Below are 18,128 nucleotides of genomic sequence, written 5' to 3' on the forward strand. Positions count from 1 at the left end.
CCTCAATCTATGGCGAGACCAAACCCATGGTTCAAACATTTAAAACTCAGAAGCATATGGCAGGTCCCCTGAAGCTGCAAGCTGCTTCAGACATCCCCCCCCCCCCCCCCCCCTCTCCTTCCCACAGTAGCATTGTTTTCTTATGGGCTACGTTTTCTGTGCCTAGTGTTTTATACGTATGTATGTGGTTTTCCCACGCCCTAGAAGGGGCGAACGACATAGCTTTACTCATGATGCACAATTCCAGAGAGCATGTGTCTATACCTTTCACAGGCCTGCTTAGAGAGGCCACCTGGGTCAGCCTCCTGGTGAGCTTGGGTCAGCCTCCTGGTGAGCTGCTAAAGAAAAAGTATTGTTTAAGTGATCGCAAAAGAGCACTCTGCCTATTCTGTAACCTGTATTACTGCTGTCCAGTAAATTTGTTCATTGCTATACACAACTTGTGTCTTACATTTTGCTGTATTAGCTACTATGTTCCATGCATCATGTTTGTTCTTGCTATAACAGTGTGGATACTGCTAAGGTTCCCCCCCCCCCCCCCCCCCCCCCCACTGTTACAACAACATATAAGCACTTTGAGATATTTACTTGTTCTGGCTATTTTGTAGGTTTCCGTCATTCATTCTGAAGACACTGTGTTACTTGTAGTGATCCAAGATTTCCTAGTATTGCTTTTTTTTCTTTGTGGAAACTACTTTCAATCATCTTTACAAACTTATTACTAAACATGTTGAATTTAGACCTGGCATTGTATTCACCCCCCCATGAATCATGGACCTTGCCGTTGGAGGGGAGGCTTGCGTGCCTCAGCGATACAGATGGCCGTACCGTTGGTGCAACCACAACGGAGGGGTATCTGTTGAGAGGCCAGACAAACATGTGGTTCCTGAAGAGGGGCAGCAGCCTTTTCAGTAGTTGCAGGGGCAACAGTCTGGATGATTGACTGATCTGGCCTTGTAACACTAACCAAAACGGCCTTGCTGTGCTGGTACTGCGAACGGCTGAAAGCAAGAGGAAACTACAGCCGTAATTTTTCCCGAGGACATGCAGCTTTACTCTATGATAAAATGATGATGGCGTCCTCTTGGGTAAAATATTCCGGAGGTAAAATAGTCCCCCATTCGGATCTCCGGGCGGGGACTACTCAAAAGGACATCGTTATCAGGAGAAAGAAAACTAGCGTTCTACGGATCGGAGCGTGGAATGTCGGATCCCTTAATCGAGCAGGTAGGTTAAAACATTTAAAAAGAGAAATGGATAGGTTAAAGGTAGATATAGTGGGAATTAGTGAAGTTCGGTGGCAGGAGGAACAAGACTTCTGGTCAGGTGAATACAGGGTTATAAATACAAAATCAAATAGGGGTAAAGCAGGAGTAGGTTTAATAATGAATAAAAAAATTGGAGTGCAGGTAAGCTACTACAAACAGCATAGTGAACGCATTATTGTGACCAAGATAGACAAAGCCCATGCCTACTACAGTAGTACAAGTTTATATGCCAACTAGCTCTGCAGATGATGAAGAAATTGGGAAATTTATGATGAGATAAAAGAAATTATTCAGGTAGTGAAGGGAGACGAAAATTTAATAGTCATGGGTGACTGGAAATCGTCAGTAGGAAAAGGGAGAGAAGGAAACATAGTGGGTGAATATGGTTTGGGGCTAAGAAATGAAAGAGGAAGCCGTCTGGTAGAATTTTGCACAGAGCATAACTTAATCATAGCTAACACTTGGTTCAAGAATCATAAAAGAAGGTTGTATACATGGAAGAATCCTGGAGATACTAAAAGGTATCAGATAGATTATGTAATGGCAAGACAGAGATTTAGGAATCAGGTTTTAAATTGTAGGACATTTCCAGGGTCAGATGTGGACTCTGACCACAATCTATTGGGTATGACCTGTAGATTAAAACTGAAGGAACTGCAAAAAGGTGGGAATTTAAGAACATGGGATCTGGATAAGCTGAAAGAACCAGAGGTTGTACAGAGTTATAAGGGAACAATTGACAGGAATGGGGGAAAGAAACACAGTAGAAGAAGAATGGGTAGCTCTGAGGGACAAAGTAGTGAAGGCAGCAGAGGATAAAGTAGGTAAAAAGACGAGGGATGCTATAAATCCTTGGGTAACAGAAGAAATATTGAATTTAATTGATGAAAGGAGAAAATATAAAAGTGCAGTAAATGAAGCAGGCAAAAAGGAATACAAACGTCTCAAAAATGAGATCGACAGGAAGTGCAAAATGGCTAAGCAGGGATGGCTAGAGGACAAATGTAAGGATGTAGAAGCTTATCTCACTAGGTGTAAGATAGATACTGTCTACAGGAAAATTAAAGAGACCTTTGGAGAGAAGAGAACCACTTGTATGAATATCAAGAACTCAGATGGCAACCCAGTTCTAAGCAAAGAAGGGAAGGCAGAAAGGTGGAAGGTGTATATAGAGGGTTTATACAAGGGCTATGTGCTTGAGGACAATATTATGGAAATGGAAGAGGATGTAGATGAAGACGAAATGGGAGATAAGATACTGCGTGAAGAGTTTGACAGAGCACTGAAAGACCAGAGTCTAAACAAGGCCACGGGAGTAGACAACAACCATTAGAACTACTGACGGCCTTAGGAGAGCCAGTCATGACAAAACTCTACCAGCTGGCGAGCAAGATGTATGAGACAGGCGAAATACCCTCAGACTTCAAGAAGAATATAATAATTCCAATCCCAAAGAAAGCAGGTGCTGACAGATGTGAAAATTACCGAACGAACAGTTTAATAAGTCACAGCTGGAAAAGACTAACGCGAATTCTTTACAGACGAATGGAAAAACTGGTAGATGCGGACCTCAGGGAGGATCAGTGCGGATTCCGTAAAAATATTGGAACCCGTGAGGCAATACTGACCTTACGACTTATCTTAGAAGAAAGATTAAGGAAAGGCAAACCTACGTTTCTAGCATTTGTAGACGTGGAAAAAGCTTTTGACAATGTTGACTGGAATACTCTCTTTCAAATTCTGAAGGTGGCAGGGGTAAAATACAGGGAGCGAAAGGCTATTTACAATTTGTACAGAAACCAGATGGCAGTCATAAGAGTCGAGGGGCAAGAAAGGGAAGCAGTGGTTGGGAAAGGAGTGAGACAGGGTTGTAGCCTCTCCCCGATGTCATTCAATATGTATATTGAGCAAGCAGTAAAGGAAACCAAAGAAAAATTTGGTGTAGGTATTAAAATTCATGGAGAAGAAGTAAAAACTTTGAGGTTCGCTGATGACATTGTAATTCTGTCAGAGACGGCAAAGGACTTGGAAGAGCAGTTGAACGGAATGGACAGTGTCTTGAAAGGAGGATATAAGATGAACATCAACAAAAGCAAAACGAGGATAATGGAATGAAGTCGAATTAAAGTCGGGTGATGCTGAGGGAATTAGATTAGGAAATGAGACACTTAAAGTAGTAAATGAGTTTTGCTATTTGGGGAGCAAAATAACTGATGATGGTCAAAGTAGGGAGGATATAAAATGTCGACTGGCAATGGCAAGGAAAGCGTTTCTGAAGAAGAGAAATTCGTTAACATCGAATATAGATTTATGTACCAGGACGTCGTTTCTGAAAGTATTTGTATGGAGTGTAGCCATGTATGGAAGTGAAACATGGACTATAACTAGTTTGGACAAGAAGAGAATAGAAGCTTTCGAAATGTGGTGCTACAGAAGAATGCTGAAGATAAGGTGGATAGATCACGTAACTAATGAGGAGGTATTGAATAGGATTGGGGAGAAGAGAAGTTTGTGGCACAACTTGACCAGAAGAAGGGATCGGTTGGTAGGACACGTCCTGAGGCGTCAAGGGATCACAAATTTAGCATTGGAGGGCAGCGTGGAGGGTAAAAATCGTAGAGGGAGACCAAGAGATGAATTTACTAAGCAGATTCAGAAGGATGTAGGTTGCAGTAGGTACTGGGAGATGAAGAAGCTAGCACAGGACAGAGTAGCATGGATAGCTGCATCAAACCAGTCTCAGGACTGAAGACAACAACAAACAACAACATCAACATTGTATTCACTGTAAATTTCATCCCAGTCAACATTTTTAAAATTTTCCTTAATGCCTTCTATTGTCACTAATCAATCTCATTCTTCACTTAATTATGAAGAGCCTCTGACAGGCACAATGATAAGACTGCTATAGATTTAAGCTGCCAGCCAAAAGGCCTTCACACACACACACACACACACACACACACACACACACACACACACACACGAGCACTGTCTCTGGCCCTCAATTTGGCTCAGTGGCCAGAGACACAAATAATTTGTGCGTATGTTGAGACAGGAAGATTGTGGAGCTATATATTTTAACAAAAGTATAAAACTACATTTTTTTCACAAAGTATCTTTCAGAGTACTGTATGTATTAGACATTGTGATTATAATATACAGCCGTGCTCACCTAATTACACGTGACATGAGGGTGCTAAACTGGATGTAATAAAATACGACATGAATGCAACATCACAATTGTGTATGGGTTGCTGCATATATTGAATATGTATGTATTTTATAAATAAAAAGTAAGTATTAATCTGTTCATGCATTTGGTACCTATGGCTTGTATGACATATTTCGGAGGTTTCCATGAACCAGGGAGTTAATGATGTGCAACCAAGGGTCGAGTAACAAGTTTATCCTGTGCTTTTGGATTACTGAGGCTCTGTATTTCGTAATCCATTAAAACTGCCAATGGAGAAACCAGAAAATATATTACTCATCGATAATGCTTAAAATCAAAAATTACTGGTTTCATCTTGTTAGTGTCATAGTTGGTCTGTGTTCACATTAAGTTTGCATTCGACTGGCGCCCAATGTGCACAGATTAAAAAAAAATGTATTAAAACCTGTTATAAGGATCACTGTTGATGCCACGTAAAGCAGTGTGTGTACATGATGTTGTCACTGTTTGCTGCTCTCAATACCAACAATTACTTCAGCTATTTTGTTTCATTTAGTGTTGACTGAATGCAGTACCAAACACCAATTGAAACATATGATCACAGTTATTACTACACTAAAATATTAGAGTTGTCTTGTGTTAACACCAAAGAGTAAAGAATGACAGCACTGATGAAAACAGAACCATTTTTAATTGAATTGTACAATGCATATCTTTAAGTCCACAATAATAATAAAGTAGCTACAGTACTTTACGTCTCGAGCACTAACTGTCACCTCACAATTTTCTTCAGGGCATAAAATAAATAAAAAAAATAATAAAAAGAGTCATTTAACATAGTAGGTAGTGAACAAAGTCTCTTTAATTGTACAATATCATCCATTCAAAAACATAGTTAACTGAAACACAATCTCTTCCAGTTCACACATTTTCACTCTAAAGTATCATAATCTTCACTCTCATCTTCTCGCTTTCGTTTTAAGCTTCCTCCACTTGTGTCACTGTCCTCCAGTTTTAAGGTGCCAGTACCTGACGTTATTTGGACTTTTGGTTTGGTTACAGGTTTCTGGATGCTGGGTCCTGGGAAAAAAGATAGTCATAAAAATATTGTTTGATTAAATTTAAAAAAATATTTTACATGGAACATCAATAAATGATTAGCACTGCTAAAATAATTTATGCAAATTCTGTAGAAAGGTTGACAGCAATTATATGAATTGGTGCATGGTGACAAATCATTAGATTTACACAGGAGGTGTGTTCATAAAATTTTGTTACCTTGAAGAAGAAGAAGAAGAAAGGAAGGGGAAAAAAAAAAGCATACCACCAGACCTTCTAGAGACTGATATCAACAAGCCACGATACCACAGTATCATGCTAGAAAAGTCAAAGCAAAGTGGAACAGGACACTAATAACATGCAGCATCAAACAGTAATTTGTTTTTGGCAACAGTGGAAGTGTTGCAGCTCTGTCCCGAAAAGAAGAGAAATGAATCGGCCTGAGACAGCTAAAACATTTCAACTGTTGCTGAAAATGAATTAGTGTATGGTAATTCACTACATCATTTTGTTTTGGCTCCTCTAGCAAGATGGTACAGTACATCTGCAGGTGTAGCTTAACAAACACCAAAATTAATTATGGAATTCCACTAAGTGGCAAGTTCATTGCCGTGATATCCGAGTAACTCAGCATCCACAGGAAAATTTCATTTCTATGGAAGAGCTATAGCAGGCTGTGAATGTTACAGATTAGTGCATTTTGTAGGTATCTTCGATCTGCTGCTTGCAGTCCACTCAGTGAGTCACTCCATATAAGTAAGTTCAGGTTTGGGATAGTTCCAGTGTGTTGAAGAGCTCAAAATACAGCTGTCAATTTTGAAGCAAATTTGCCGACCATATCTGGTACCGGGCCTTGCACATTAAACTGACCTTGGAGCCCTCTGTATATACAGTTTAGTGAAGTCTAATTGTCGTATAGAAAGTTAAATATCTGGTGGTAAGTGGCGGAGTCTTCGTGCCACAGTGTGCCCTTTTCTCAAATGATATCCTGAGAACTGTGGATGTAGGGAAACACACAGATTCCGCATTTCTAGATTTATGGAATGTGTTTCACATGGTGCCACCCTGTAGATTGTTAACAGAGCTCCAGGCATATGGAATAGGTTCCCAAATATGTGATTGGCTCGAAGATTTCTTGAGTAAGAGAACACAGTATGTTGTTATCAACTGCGAGGGTTTGTCCCAGGAAAGTATGATATGACTACTTTTGTGCTCTATATACATAAATGGATATGATGGCAAGGGTGAGAAGCAACATGTGACTGACTGCTGATGAGATTGTAGTACACAGAAACATACCATTATTGAGTAGCTGCAGAAGCATAGATGGCATTTCCATTCGTTATGACAAGTGGAACCTGGGTCTAAATAAAGAAAAGTGTAAGCGAATGCAGATGATTAGGAAAAACACCCTGCACTGTTCCAATACATTATTAGTGCTGTGATACTCGTCTCAGTCATGTCAATTAAATATTCAAATAATAGAGGGAAAGATTCCACGTGGGAAAATATATCCAAAAACAAAGATGATGCAACTTACCAAACGAAAGTGTTGGTATATTGATACCAACGCTTTCGTTTGGTAAGTTACATCATCTTTGTTTTTGGATACAATTAAATATTCAGGCATAGCAAATCAATATGAAATGAAACAAACACTTAATAACAGTAGTACGATATGCGAATTTTCATCTTTGATTTATTAGGAGAATTTTATGAAATTGCAGCTCATCTATAATGGAGACTGCATATAGACCACTAGTGTGACCCAATTTTTGAGTACTGCTCTAGTGTTTGGGATCGCCATGAGATTTGGATTAAAGGAAGATACTGAATCAATTCTGAGGCTTCCTGTAGATTTGCTAGTGGTAGATGCAACAGACAAGTGTTACAGAGACGCTCTGTTAACTCAAATGTGATCTGATATACTTTTCCTGAAACACTGAGAAAAGTTAGAGAATCTGAACTTGCAGCTGACTACAGAACAACTCTACCGTCTCCAATATACATTATGCGTAACGAATGTGAAGACAAGATAAAAGAAATTAGCACTCGTATGGAGGAATAAAGACATTCATTTTTCCCTCATTACATTTTTGATAGTTGATAATGATCGCCTGCTGAACCACAAGCAACACATCCATAGCCAAGCTCGATAAAGTTGGCATGCTCTAAAAGATTCATAAAACCCCCAAATCCATTCCCTGATGAGCAAGTGGAGTAGGTTCAGTTTCTTCATGCAATTATCCTGAAGTTGTCTTATGTTAGTTTACTGCAAATAATAATCCTAAAAAGCGAAGTTAGTCAGCCACTTCAAGTAGTTGGTTTCCTAACTAAAGCTCTGGATGGGGAGGTACATACTAAAGTACAGACAAAAATACACAACATGCATTATGTTGGTGACACTACGTGTGTTTCTGGGCTCAATCTTGTGTCCTCTGTGTGGCATTCTGAAGTTGCCATTACAAACTACATGGTGATGGAGATCTGTATTATGTACAGACATCATCGACAAGTAAAGGCAATAAGACTGGGGGGGGGGGGGGGGGGGGGGGCGGCACAGTGAAGAGGGTAGCACTCAGCACCAATCCCTGTGGGACTCCATCTCCTGCACATATTGGGTACTAGGGATTGTGCCAAGTTGTACACGAAATAGACCAAATGGTAAAAAGTGCTGTATAAAAAAAAAATCAGTAGGCAACCCCAAAGACCACACTTGTGCAATATTGACAAAATGTAATAGCATTCTGTAGAATCAAATGCTTTTTGGATATCAAAGAATACAGCACACAGGTGTTGTCGGTGCGCAAATGCATCCGACTGCAGACTCTAGTACCAGAAAGTGGTCAATGGTAAACTGACATTGTCAGGGGATGCACTGTTATGGAGAAAGTACTCATTTGGATTCTAAGCACTAGTATAGTTACCTAGATACCATTATAACAATTTACATTAAGTAACTGTCTGATGAACTGGTTTGTAATTATCGAAGTTGAGTATGTCTATTCCCAGCTTCAGGTAGGGACCACTCTGCTCTTCGTCAACTTGGAGAGAAAAATTCCCTCTCGCCACTTTCAATTAAGACGCTCCACAACACAGTACTCTTGACTGCTGTTCGTTCGACATCGAAGCATTGGTTGAGTATTCTGTAGAATACCCGGGGACATCTCTCTATACGAGGGCTTTTGAGTTTCTATTCAGTAAAAAGAGCATTAAAAGTTTTTAGGTGGTGGGAGTGAAACAACAAAGTGCTACATTCTGCTACGTGTCAGTAATCTGTAAAGGTAGGGCGGTAATTAAAGGATTGATATTTTTCTCCAAAATGCGCAGCAATCCAAAGACACAGTGATAATGTCTCTACTCTGTGAAATGCTAAACTGCTGTGGGTAGTCAAGATGTACAAATATGTCAAAGTTTAAACTAGACTCAAGTATGTACCCTAATAGAGGAGACATAGTGTTCACTTTACTTCTATCCTCTTTTTTTATTAAAAATTGGACATGCACTGCAAGTCACTTAAATGCAATTAAGTGGACCACAGAATGATGGCATTTTAGTGCTCATCATCATTCACCAGGCCCTGGTTATTTCATGGGACCACAAGGGTACGGATTTCCATTTGGGACAGTGTGTGGAAAATCGTATCACTTCTGCACCACCTATGCTAACAGAAGTAGAATCCTACACCATATTTCTCCTCAGTGACTCAAACTTGCGCTTTGGAGGTATATGCTGGCCAATTAGAATTAGCTCTTCTAAGGGACCAACATGGTAAAAACTCACAGATGTACCATCAAAAAGTGATCACTATTTCACAGGTCTCTGCAAACATTCCAACAGCATAGCAGATACCATAGGCAGCAATAAAATGTGATTGTTCTCCTGTGTTTAATAGCCAGAGTCAAATTCAGAGAAAAACAGTTGTCCTCTACGTTACTAGCACCGCACCTCCACAAAGAATTGTCGGCAATAAAGTACCCCATTAAACAAATAAAGGGTTGGGCTAGTTATACTATAAGGGTTGCTATTGCTTGATAAGATATTTCCCAATATGTGGATAGACAGTTATAGCTTTTAGTCTGGTGTTTAGTGGTAGCTGTGTGCTGTAGATGTTACAGTTTATTAGTGTGAATATGCTTCAAGACACTCTCTCTCTCTATTGACATGAGTATTGTAATAGGCTTGGTAATGTCTAACACTATAGAAAAGGTCTACTAAGAAATTTTATTCCTGTACTGCAACACAGATGCAATTAGCTGGCATGCACAATTGTGCTACTTGGCCTTGCACCTGTTATGAGGTTGGTGGAAAATCCACGTACGAGGATTCTTCCTTATGTCAGGCAGGGATCCAATTTGGTCAGAATCATCAGATATTTTTTTGGTTTGGGTTTTTGTTCTTTCTTTTTGTCTCTGGTGAGTTTGTTTGAGATTTTGCTGTCTTTTAGCTCTGGATTGGATTATGACCAGGCTTCTCTGCAACACAGTGCCCAATGCTCTTCGGTCCACTAGTTCGTGTGAGGTCACATCTCTGTTTCGCGTTTGGAGGAGGATGTCTTGGATGGTGTCCTCTCCTATGTTGGGATCAGAGACATTCAAAGTGTTTTCGGCTGCATCAGCATGGAGATCTCAGCTGGTGCTATAGGTTTGGGGACGAAAGGAGTTAGCAGCCTCTCCTTCCGATAGGTGGTTGAATGAATTGCATGGATGTAGCTAGAAGGTGTATCAGGTATAAAACTGATCACAGTACCTGCAGAAGCTGTGATAACGTTGATGGAGGGAAGATGTTCATACTTCTTTCTGGTGTAATCAGTTTAGTGTTTTACATTCTTGGATCTTCCTTTCTTATTTGAGCACGAGGCAGGCCTAGACCATTGAGAACGCTGGTATGGACAATTAAACACATGTTGTCATGTTCGGTTCCTGGGTAAAGCCCTTCCAAAATGAAGCTAGAGGACAAGTGACCATAATGTAGGCTCTGAAAACATCTCATAGGTGGGGTAACACAAGGTTTAACATTGCATCTCTGAACTATTACTTTAATTTTCTTGGGTAATACATTGCCTTCAAAACCAAGGATAAAAGCACTTGGGTCGTTTCAATTGTCCTTCAGGATTTGGAGAATGAAACTGACTCATCACTTTCCTAGGTTGGTTCACAATTTGTCGCTTTCTGAAGTATCGAGTCTTGGTGGGATGCAATACCTTTAGCCATACTGAAATTTTATGTGGAGTGACAATGTTTGTCACATTTCAAAAGTGCTTGTTGTTAACATAGCCATTGATGTTTTGACAAGCAGGGAACAATTTCTTATTTTTTTTCCAATCCAGCAAACTTGCGTAACTTATCCTCAATATGTTCGACGGCAGTCCAACAGCTCATTAAGCACAAGCTGCTGCATCATCTCTGTCACAACCAGCCACATACATGGCACAACTTCCTTGCATCATGTCGTTCCAAGATTTCAGTTTTATCGGCTGTGTCTCAAGCCTCACACACTTAGAGACAAAGTTGAAAATGAACTTAAAAGAATGGCAAGACAATAGTGTTATTGCCCCTATCCAGGCTAGTCAATGGACTTTTCCCTTAGTTATCTTATCAAAGCCTTCTGGAAGATTTTGTGTTGACTTTACATCCACTGTGAATTCACGAACAATTATGGATATTTATCCGTTGCCTCGCCCTGAGAAATTAATGGACAGACTTTGGGGCAGGAAGCTATTTTTGAAAGATTGACTTACTCAATGCATATTTGCAAATTCCACTATACAAGAAGTCTTAGGAAGTGTTCATCATCAACGCACATTTAGAGTTATTCAAATTTTTGCACTTACCTCTTGGCAGCACTTCCGCACCTGCCATATTCCAATGCTATTTAGAACAGTTTACTGCAAAAGTTCCATTCTGCTCAAATTACTTGGTTGATATTGCGTCAGGATGTACACCAGAGGAACATATCAATAAACTCAGTGTGCTTTCAGCTGCCAGTCTGAAGTGTTGCCTGGACATATGTGCCTTTTTTCAGACTGAAATTCAGTACTTAGGCCATGCTCTTAATTGCCAAGCTGCTCATCCCTTTCACTCACATTTGCTGGCCATCTAGAACCTCCCTGACCTGCAGAACATGAAATTGTGGGCAGTTTTTGGGAAGCGGACATATTATACACGGTTAGACCCAATGCAGTCTAGATCACGGTTCAGTTGCATCCTCTGTGCCGAAAGGATGTGCCTTTTGTTTGGACCAAAGGGTGTCAGGATGCATTTCAGAAACTTAAAAATGCTTTGTCGAGTGGCAGATGCCTTGTTCATTTTGATCCCGCGAAGTCTGTGGTTTTGGCAGTGGATGCTTCTTCGTATGGTATCATAGCTGTGCTCTAACATAGATTTGATTCACAGGACACGCCGAATGCTTTCACTTGCAAATTACTGACCAAGACTCGATGTAATTATTCCCACCTCGAGAAGGCACTCTGTATTATCTACGGCCTGATAAAGTTTCACAATTATCTGTTTGATCAGAAGTTTTACCTAGTGATGGACCATAAGCCTCTTCAGTCTTTTGTTTCATTCACCCAATCCTGTTCTGCTGTGCATGGCTCAGAGGCTGCCATGTTGGGCATTGTTACTATCACTGTATCAGTACAAAATCTTGTACCGGCTCACCCTTTCTTGTCTTCCTGTTTGTCCTGATTCTGAATTCTATGCTACTGCCACATCTTGTTGTCGGATAGATGCGCAGGACACTGAACTTTTGAACTTTTACAGACTTTTCCACTGCACTGTAGCAAAATCACTCAGACCACAGACGCATACTTGAACCTTTTGTTGCACTACATCCGTACAGCCAGGCCCTCGTTCAATGAAAAACATTCAGAATTCTTTTGTGAGTCTATATTTTTCCAGCGTTAAAGCATCGACTGCACACCGACCAGCGCAGTGCTGCGAAACGGATCAAAAATGTGCTGACCTGCATGCCAATGGAAAGAGCGGCCAGGAAGACAGAGTTCAGTGCCTGCTGTCAATGCTGATTAAACCAGCCGCCTCGTCGCTGCTCAGCCACTTTGAGAGCAATCAGTACTCCGTAATAGGAGGACAATACTTAGCCTGTGTTCAGCGAGTGGTTGTAGTAATAGTAGTAGTAGTGTATGTAGGAGGCACAGAAAGCACTTTATAATGAGAAGTTATGTTTCTTTTCTTTTTAGAAATAAAGTGCCCTATTAATCTGAAAGTGTTTCATTGTTTTGTACAGATATTTTAGATTCCTGCCACCAGCCACTCAAACTTCTCTTTCCTTGTTTGTGCCAGTGCTGACTCCCACAGTACAGAGACAACACAATTGGACGAAATTTTTTCGGAGGCAAGATTCATTACAGGCAAAACCACGAGCGCCATTGACTTTAAACACATCTGTGTGTCTACCGAGTTGTTGGTAATAGAGGATCTATAGGTAAGTTGATGCTATCTAATGTGTCCCTCCCCAAACAATTCACACTACAGGAAAAATAAAGGGAAAAGATCTAAATGAAAGAACGAACAACCTATATAAAGACCCAGGTCAAAAGCAAGGACTGCCATCATGAGTTTTGTAATAAGACAAGTAAGGATAGTCTGTAATGGGAGACTGCAGCACACTAAGGGAAGAAAATGGTCCAGTAACTTGTGGTTCATACTTGCCACACACATACTCTTGAAAGAGATGTGAGCTCCCTGAAAGGCCAGAGTGATGGCAATAGTCACTTAACGAATGCAAAACCACTTCAAGGAAACTGAAGAAGATATCTCTTTGTCGAATAAACATTTCTCACCAGAACACTAAGATATTTAGTGCTGGACAAACTACTGAACTTCTGAATGTTTTGGAACACAAACAGCATTTAGCTATTGAAGGAACTGTATTTGAAGAAAGAATACAAAAGTGGAGATTAACAACAGAGTTCTAACAGACCAATCTCCCTTGTTATCAAAACTTTCTGAGAGTAAAAGCTTACAAAAGAGTAAAGAACCATCTTTTTCATAATAACCTTTTAGCAATAGTTCATTTTCACTTTTGTAAAGAATTCACTACTGAACATGAACTCAATACTAGAAAAATTACCCTGTTGGCATTTTCTGCTATCTTGCTACGGTCTTTGGTCATAAGGGAAACTATAATTGTACACCATTAAAAGTATTCCCCTTGCATGGATGGAGTCATATCATAATAACAAAAAGCAGGTCATATTAGCATATTATACGACAGGAATAAGAGATAATTCAGAGTGGGAAAACATTAAATACAGTGTGCTGCAAGGTAAGGTGCTCAGCTCACTTTCATTCTCAGTCTATATGCGTGATTAACCTGCAGCATTGGAGGACTCTTCAAAAACTGTAATAAAAAACCTATGAAGTGCCCAAACACAGCCAGGAGATTAGTGGGACAGCCTTTAACTTGTTCACAAGTAACAATTTAACCCTTAATCTTACCCAAACTTGTACTATGCAATTCCAAACAAATAGAAATGATTTACAGGTATTAGAAGTAAAGATCAATGACCATACACTGATCAGGGCTCCACGTGAGACACTCCTGAGCATCCAGATGGATAATAAACTGCTGTTGTACCAACAAGTGGATAAGTTAACCAAAATGCTCAGTTCTGCCTGGTTTTCAATTTAAATCACTCTCACCATATTGACATTTGTAAAGGATCGCTAGCACACTTTCAGTTGTGCCCTAGCTCATAATATTCAGGGGAATTCCAGCTAATTAGAAAAAGGGTTTATTCTACAAGGAACTCAACAAGTCACAACCACAGTATTAGAAGTAGAAACAATTTCCAAATTGACCATATATCACTCACTACAGCTCGAACTGGAGTTTCATATTCTGGTGCAAAAGTTTATAATAGATTATTTGTTTTTATTTGTTTATGTTTTCTTTTGTTTCAGAGTGCAAAAACAACTAGAGTCATACGCACCCATGTCAAAACTAGAACACAAAGACAAAGGGAGGAGTTAAAAACGATTACATGTCGATCCCAATCGATGGAAGAGAAGATAGCTAAAAACAGGGACGTGGAGAAAGGTCTATAAAATACGCCCTAGAGAAACAGAGGCCCAGAAGTAAAATTAAAAAGCCTTCACCATACTGCTACAATGTATAAAAAGTAAAACGCGGTTGACAGACCGCACATTGTTCGCTAAAATGGTCAAAAACTCAGATGGCAAACACAAACAGGAATGTAAGCTGTTAAAAAAAAAAAGAGGCATTCTGTCAAGAAATGGCGGACAGTCACAAGTTCAGTGCAATGTGCACAAAGCAGTAGTGGGAACCACCACTTAACAAATAGTGCACAATACAGAACCTAGTTAAAATGATTTCCTTGCAGCGAGAGGGCTGAGGGGAGGTTGTCCAGGCTGTTGTGAGAGGCTTAACAACTCAGACCTTGTTCCCATTAAGGGAAGATCAGTGGTGATGCCAAAGTGACACCACCTGCTGACACACGGCAACACAGAGATCATCAGGGGAATGTGAGAACTATGAGGCTTAGGTACAAGGAATGCAGCCTCGGCAGCAGCATCAGCAGCCTCATTTCCTGTCAGACCAATGTGACCAGGAACCCACATAAACATCCATCAAGAGTGAACAAGTGACAGCTTTCCTCGATCCCTTACACTAAGGGATGGATGGTGTACAGCACACACAAACTTTGAAGGGCAGTAAGAGAATATGAGCCGATGACACAGTTGAAAAACCTGTGTCGCTGGCTGAACTGCATGGTCTGATATAGAGTGAAGAGCTCTGCTGTAAATACTGAGCATTTTTCTGAAATCCGATACCAAAAAACTTCAACGCCACTGACAAAGGCACACCTGGCACCATGGTCAGTCCAAGAGCCATCAGTGTACACAAAGGTACTATCATGGAGTTCCATGCAAAGGTCGTGAGACTGATGGCGATAGAGCGAGGCTGAAGTTAAGTGCTTAGGAAGGCCAAAGTGAACATGGGCAGCCTCATGAAGCCAAGATGGTGAAGGATTCACACCCACCGAGAAAGTTGCAGGTAGTGTGAAGTTAAGCTGCTGGAGCAAGAGTCAAAAGTGAACTTCAGGAGGCAACAGAGAAGAGGGGTGCACTCCTTGCTGGTGTCCTCAAAGAAGGAGGCATTGGATGGGTGGCCACACATGGCAGACAAACGGCATGCAAATCTGCTGAGGAGGAATTCATGGCGGTAGGGGCAGTGGTAGTTTGGCAGCTTCTGCATACAGACTGTCAACCACGGTAGTGTAAAAAGTGCCAGTAGCCAAACGAATGTCACAATGGTGCATGGTGTTGAGACTACGTAAGATGGATTGGCGTGCAGATCCATAAATGAAATACCCATAGTATAGTTTTGAATGGACAAGGGACTGGTACAAACGGAGGAGGCTGGTTCGATCCGCACCTCAGGAAGTACCATTGAGGACACGTATGACATTGAGGGACCGCATACAGCAGGCTGCCAGGTAAGACACATGGAACGACAAAGAAAGTTTCTCATCAAGTATGAGCCCCCAGGAATTTCATAGTTTCAAGAGCAACAGGCCCAAGTTGTAAAGACAGTGGAAGAAACCACATGCGCTGCCAGAAATTTGAACAAATGGTTTTGTCAGTGGAAAAACAAAAGCCATTGTCATTCATTTACTGTAATTACAAGGTAGAAAGACACAGGTACACAATGTGCACAGATGTGAATAATGTGTCATTATGAGGAAAACAAATCCATACCTACTGTGTTTATTAAAAGCAAAATTGTGGCTAATTGTATATGTGCGTAAGCTGGATTAATGTTTGTAAAGAAATTGCAACTCACTTTTATTGTGAGATACTCACTTTTTGCTCTGCTTGTTCCCTCTATGTTTAGCTGTAAGAGCCGGAGGGTATTCCCTAAGTCCTTTGTCAGGTAGTTCTTGGCAGAACTGTTTTGCTTCATTGCTACGTATCCTCTACAGCTGGGATATCCTAAGGTAATTTGCAACCATCAGAGGTCCAGCAGCCTATATCTGTAGACTATTTAGCCGTAACTTAGTTACGTTGCCCGGGGTACACCACTTGGAGGCTAGTCTACTTTGTCTCAAGCACAGCCTTCCGAATTTGCCGAAGTTGTTTCAGCCCTAGATATTCTGAAATCTGGTAAAGTGGCTGGTTGTGATGGTATATACCCAGAGTTCCTTAAACATGCTGGCCAAGGTGCAGTGGAGTGGCTAACTGCACCGTTTAGTGAAATTCTCGCAACAGGAAGACTGCCAAATCTTTACGAAAACTAAAATAATTGCCATCCTGAAACTGTCAAAATCTGCTAACAATCCTGAAGACTATAGACCCATTGCACTTCTAAGTGTCTGCTACAAACTGCTGGAGAGAGTACTCTATAATAGAATTGCACTAACTATCCTGAAACACATTCCTGTAGAACAGGCTGGCTTCAGACGAGACATCAAGTTCTAGTGTGGGCAACATACATAGAGAAGGGCTTCGAAGACCTGAAGAAAACAATGGCCGTGTTTATTGACCTAACATCAGCATATGATAGTGTGGTGGAAAGGCATGCTTCTTAAGTTCTTAAGAATAATTCCATGTAAAAGAATTGCACAACTACTCAATAACATGCTGTCCAACAGGAAATTCCAAGTTCACCTAAAAGGTCAAGTAAGCAAGGTATACAATTTAAATGACGGGCTACCACAAGGGTCAGTATTGGCCCCCCTACTTTTCAATTTATATGTCCCCGACTTGCCAGAAACAAAAGCAAGAACATTTATCTATGCTGATGACATTGCCTTGGTGACACAGGCTAACGATTTTACAACTTCAGAAATGACTCGCACTCAGGATCTGCGAATTCTAGATGAATTTTTTAATGGATGGCGACTCAAAGTAAACAGAAATAAAACTGAATTCTCCATCTTCCATCTGAGTAATAGGCATGCTCACTATAAACTGCAAATTTCCTTTAGAAATCAGTTGCTATTATATAACCCATTCCCAAAATATCTCAGCGTGACCTTGGATCGTTCGCTAACATATAGAAAACACCTAACTGAAACAGCTTTAAAAATGAGAACCAGAAACAATATATTACACAAACTCTCCGGAACAAGCTGGGGAGCTAAGGCATCAGTACTCAAAACAACTGCCCTCTCACTTGTATACTCTGTTGGGGAATATTGCAGCCCAGTATGGCTGAACAGCGCTCGTACAGCCATGGTAGACACGCAACTGAATGTAGCCATGAGAAGCGAATCCGGGACAATAAAATCCACACCCACAGAATGGCTACCTGTTCTGTCTAATATTGCACCACCGAAGTTACGACGTCAAGCAGCGTTGAACAGGGAATGGGAGAAATGCTCCAAGAACCCCAAGTTACCGCTACACCAGGACTGTGATGCCACTCAAAGGCAACGTCTTAAGTCCAGGAAACCCTCCTGGAGACTAGGAAAAAGGCTTATTTCTGAAGGATTCCAACCAGAAACAGCATGGCGGGAAGAATGGTTCGCAGCCAATCCCGATTCTGCAGGTCTCATTGCTGATCCTACACGAGTCCCTCCTGGATTCCACTTACCTAGGAGGTCGTGGACCACCTTAAATCGCATACGCACCAAGCAC

General features: G+C 40.8%; 1 protein-coding gene across 1 annotated transcript in view; it reads right to left on the bottom strand.

Annotated features, from left to right (window-relative positions):
• Window positions 1-5,115: 5,115 nt before the first annotated feature.
• LOC126336298 (transcription initiation factor TFIID subunit 9) overlaps window positions 5,116-18,128 on the bottom strand; it is a 97,018-nt gene continuing 84,005 nt past the window's right edge. The window contains exon 5 of the mRNA XM_049999835.1: window positions 5,116-5,523. Within this exon, the coding sequence (XP_049855792.1) occupies window positions 5,375-5,523 (149 nt within the window). The 3' untranslated portion in view covers window positions 5,116-5,374. The remainder of the gene's footprint in view (window positions 5,524-18,128) is intronic.

Source organism: Schistocerca gregaria, chromosome 2 (genome assembly GCF_023897955.1).
Source record: "Schistocerca gregaria isolate iqSchGreg1 chromosome 2, iqSchGreg1.2, whole genome shotgun sequence".
NCBI classification, from domain to species: domain Eukaryota; kingdom Metazoa; phylum Arthropoda; class Insecta; order Orthoptera; family Acrididae; genus Schistocerca; species Schistocerca gregaria.